The 4,374-nt window shown below is 58.7% G+C and overlaps 1 protein-coding gene across 1 annotated transcript; it reads right to left on the bottom strand.

The window, feature by feature from the left end:
• Positions 1–229: 229 nt before the first annotated feature.
• LOC101008432 lies at positions 230–2,628 on the bottom strand. Its single transcript, XM_021923381.2, is given in 2 exon segments — positions 230–1,636; positions 1,639–2,628. Coding segments are annotated over 2 exon segments (693 nt in total). The 5' UTR covers positions 1,735–2,628; the 3' UTR covers positions 230–1,039.
• Between the last annotated feature and the right edge of the window lie 1,746 nt (positions 2,629–4,374).

Raw genomic sequence — 4,374 nt, forward strand, 5'->3', positions numbered from 1 at the left:
CAAAATTTTTAATAAACATGGAGTCTTGCTATTCTGGCCAGGCTGGTCTTGAACTCTTAGCCTCAAGCGATCCTCCCTCCTTGGCCTCTCAAAATGTTGGGATCATAGGCATGAACCACTGTAACCAACCTCAAGGCAGGCTTTCCAAGACACAAGATTGCACCTGTCAACTGTAACCACAGAAACCATTCCTTAGTTTGTCACCGCCATTCCACACAACTCTGATGTAGAAAATCCCTGCTTTCCCTCCGCCTGCCCAGTTGGGGTGGCACGCCTCATCCTGAAGGGCCCCCATTGCCTCTGGCGCACCCCATGACTGACATCTGCGGGGCCCTTCCTGGTGGGCTTCGAGTTTCAGCTTCTGCACCAGGCCTGCCTTTCTGCAGCGGTCAGGGTGGGTGTCCTGTGTGGATTGGACCCTCTGACCCCCCGCCGCTAGAGAAGGGCTGTTCCTTCTGTTAAATCCCTTGTGCCTGAATCCACCCTGTGTGTTCCCTTTTCTCAGCAGGACGTTTTAAAAGCCCAGACCCCCTCCTTGCAGAGCAAATGTCCAGGCTTCGGTGGTCACTGTCACATCCCAAGATCCCCCTTCATCAGGGGCCACTCTTGAGACTGGGCTGAAGCCCCCTGTAGAGGTGAGCTTGGTGGGTTCAGGTTTAGGGAACTTTGAGGTTCACTGCCCTTAGGAGGGGAGCCCTCTCCAGTTCTCCACAGTCCCCACCACTCCCCACTCCACTCCCGGGGACCTGCACTCCCATGTTCTGCCTGGGCCCTGGGGGCATTTGAGCCCTGGGCCCGTCCTGAGTCGGTTTTGAGGCTGGGCTGTGTGCAGCCACGGAAGGCCGTGGGCATGGGGCCAGCTCACTGCTGGGGGCCTGGTTTTCTCACTGTCCAGCTGTGTGGCCCAGGGGTCCCCCATGTCTATGTCTCAGTGATGACAATGCTGGCTGTGTGGGTCCTGGTGGGTCTTGAGTGAGTTCCTCTGCTCGGACCTGAGCGCTTAGACCTCGCCCTAGCTCTGCCCTGTGACCTTGGGAGGTCACCCGGGGTCAGCTTTCCCATCGGAGTGTGGGGACTGGAACCAGCCACTCCCAGGTCCCTCCTCTGAGGTCTCTCTTGGCACTGGTCTTGGGGATATGGCTTCAAGGGACTCTGTCCTCTCTCTCCCCTCTGAGTCCCACTTGCCATTGTCCTGCCCCCTGAGATGAGGGCATGGACGGCCGGGTACAAGACGGGGCAGGCAACCTTGCAGTGGTGGTAACCCTGTGCATTAAAGCCAGGCCTGGCACGTGGACCTCCTGTGACCTTCCCCACAGGCCCGTGAGGCCGAGCTCAGCACTGCCCAAGGCCACACCGTCCATGTGCAGTGGAGCTGGGGCCCAGGCTGCCCACCAGGGCAGTGACTGCAATGGTGGCAGCAGGGAATGGTCACTGTCGTGAGCTGAAGCCAGGTGCTGCACTGACCTTGAGGGAGGGCTCCATGCTTCCCCTTCCCACAGCTGCAGTGAGGCCTAGGAGAGCGGGGTCGGCTGTAGGTTTGAGTCCTGGGGTGCCCCTGAGCTGACAGGCCCCACCTAACCTGCTCCTCCAGTGCCCCAGCCCTGCCCCACCCACCTCCCCTCCTCTCACTGCCCCCCCCGGCCAACTCTGCTGCGGTCTCGGTGCCTTCCCAGCCTGGGCATCATCTGGTGGGAGGAAAGTGAGGGCCCCAGACTCTGTGTGATCCTGGCACATGACTGTGATGTGAATCCTACAGCAACCTTGAGCAGTGTGCTACCTGGGCTACTGCACCTGGCAGCCCTGGTTCCTCTTCCTTCTCCTTCATTCTCCCTCAGAGCTCTAATTTTCACTGAGATTTTATGTTTCATTTAACAAATGTCTGTCTCCCTGCCTGAACAGAACCTCCATGAAGGGGGAAGGGAAGAGTGTCTGTTGTATAAAAAGTTGTATTTCAGTGCATAAAACAGTGCCTGCCTCAAAGGGAGGGCTCGATAAATATCTGTCGAATGAATAATTGCCTGGGTCAGCATATGAATGGCTGAATGAATGATTTCCCCTTCCCCCTGGCACTGTCTGGAGTCCCCAGAACAGGTGTGGGCAGCAGTCCCCGGTCTGTGGCCTGTCCCACTAGACTCGGGGTCTGATGCTTGGTCTGGGTGGAGATCACCCACCAGGCTCCCAGGTTGATCCTCTGCTCACGGGAAGCTGCATCCAGCCCAGCTGCCAGGAGCTCACTGAAGGGTGGAGGGAAGAGCAGGGACGATCTGCGAGTGCCTGAACAGTACACGGGAGCCGAGAAGCCGCTGCTTAAAATGCAGGCGTTGAAAGGAGTTTCGATTCCTTTTTTGAGTTGAATATGAGATTTCTGAGCAGCCGTGACAACTTGGGGCGGTGGAGACGGGGAGTCCATTCCTCAGTCAGATGGAGGAGGGGGTCCCCCTGGATCTCCTCTCGGGGCTCGAATCCTGATACTTCATCTCTTTCCACCTGCCCTGGGTGTATCTGGAAAGCTCCTGGGAACAGGGTGGGTCCTTGTTTTAAAGGTTGTAAGTTGAGAGCACCTCACAGAACTGCCCGGGGTCGGCTCTGACGGGCCTCAGTCTGCTTGCGATGTCACACAGGAAGCCCCTGGGGACTCGGCCGCCCAAGCCCTCCTGGGTCAGACCAGATCACTGGGCCCCGCGGGCTCCTCTGTGAGTCCAGCATCGTTTCCTGCGCAGTAACCAGGCCGGGTCCCCGTGGGCTCTGACTAGGGGACAGTGGGACTCGGGGTTGGGGGGCCTGTGTGAGTCGTGGCTTCACTGTCCACTGTGACTGGGACCCCCAGGGGGATTTCTGGGGCGCGCATTCGCCCACTGCACTGGGGTTTCTCTTTCAGAAACGCAACGCCCTGGAAGGCAAGAAATGGGGGGAGCCGCATCCGCACCCCAGGGTCCCGCCAGCCCGGATCATCCCCGCCGGCCTGGAATTCCACCCCACGCGCCCCGCTGGTCCTGGGCCTGTCCCTATGACCAGGAGATGGAGTCCGGGGACTCCCCAGGCCTGGGTCACGCGACTGCCCTAGGAGCCTGGCATCAGGGAGCGGTGCTGTGTGCACCCCCAGGTCCACTGAGAGTAGGGAGGGGGCTTCCCCACAGGTAGGTGGGGATGGAGGGTGGTCCGAAGATCAGGAGACGGAGCCCCACCCCTCTTCTCAGGTGAGCAAAAAAAGCTCTGAACAGTCACCTGAACTACTTAGGGTGGCTGGCGGGAATCTAACCAGGTCTGCCTGACTGTGTCTGCCTGTGTGTCTCTGCTGTCTCTCCATCTATCTGTCTGTCTGTCTGCCTGTCCATGTGTGCCTGTCATCTGTCCACTCATCTGCCTGTCTGTGTGTCTGTTGTTCTGTGTGTCTGCCTGCCCATCTATCCGTCTGTTGTCCATCTCTCCATCTGTCTGTTTGCCTGTCTGTCTGCACAGCCCCTGACCTCACACTCAGGCTGCGTTTGCAGCAGTCGTTTCCCATCTGAGCATCTGTGTCCTCCTTGCTGAGTTGGAGGTAGGAAGTCACATTGACATTCTGTGTATGTGTGAAAGTAAATAAAATTACAGACACAGGAGGAGCAGACCGTCTGCTTCTTAGAGATAATGAAATGACTTCTGGCCATGAGCAAAGTGGACACACTGTCTCTGGGGTCAGCAACCCCCTGCTGGGCCCAGGTCCCTTCTGTGTCCTGGGGTGTGAGGCTCTCAGGAGGCCATGGTCGGTAGAAAAGGGTCCTCTGAGTGGGCTGGGGCAGACAGGAAGCCAGAGCCACCCAGGGAGTCCCATGGCGGCCACTTAATCATGGAACTCGTCACAGAGGGGCTGGAGGAGCTGCAGAAGAAACGGGGTGGGGCAGTGACCCCGAGTTAGGCATCAGCAGGAAGCCACTGCCATCCAGGGCTGCAGGGGCCGGGAAGGGGTGAGCACAGCCAGGGGCTGGGTGGCCAAGTCCAGGACACCAGGCACCAACGTCCCTGTCCTCTCCCTGTGGAGCCATACCGGGTGTGCTGAGTTCCTCCAGCAATGTGACATGACGGCACAGTGAGACGTCGCCCACCAGGGAAGCCCACGGAGACTCAGCGCCCAGCAACTATGGGGCTGCTCACGGGGGCACCTCTGCCTGGCGCGCACAGACATTCCAGATCCCCAGAAGGCAACGGGCTGAGGATAGACCACGTGGTTTCCACAGGAGTTTAGACACAGGAGCTCCTCACTATTGAGGGAGGCTGTGTGTCTGTGCAGGGAACTGCTGCAGTTAGATTCCCAGACACCAGCCAAGGGCACCCTCACCAGCAGGCCTTTCCCTCCTGGTCTGGGAATATGTTGAAAGCCCTTAAACAAAGAACGTA

Source organism: Papio anubis, unplaced genomic scaffold (assembly GCF_008728515.1).
Source record: "Papio anubis isolate 15944 unplaced genomic scaffold, Panubis1.0 scaffold1125, whole genome shotgun sequence".
In the NCBI taxonomy this organism is placed as follows: Eukaryota; Metazoa; Chordata; class Mammalia; order Primates; family Cercopithecidae; genus Papio; species Papio anubis.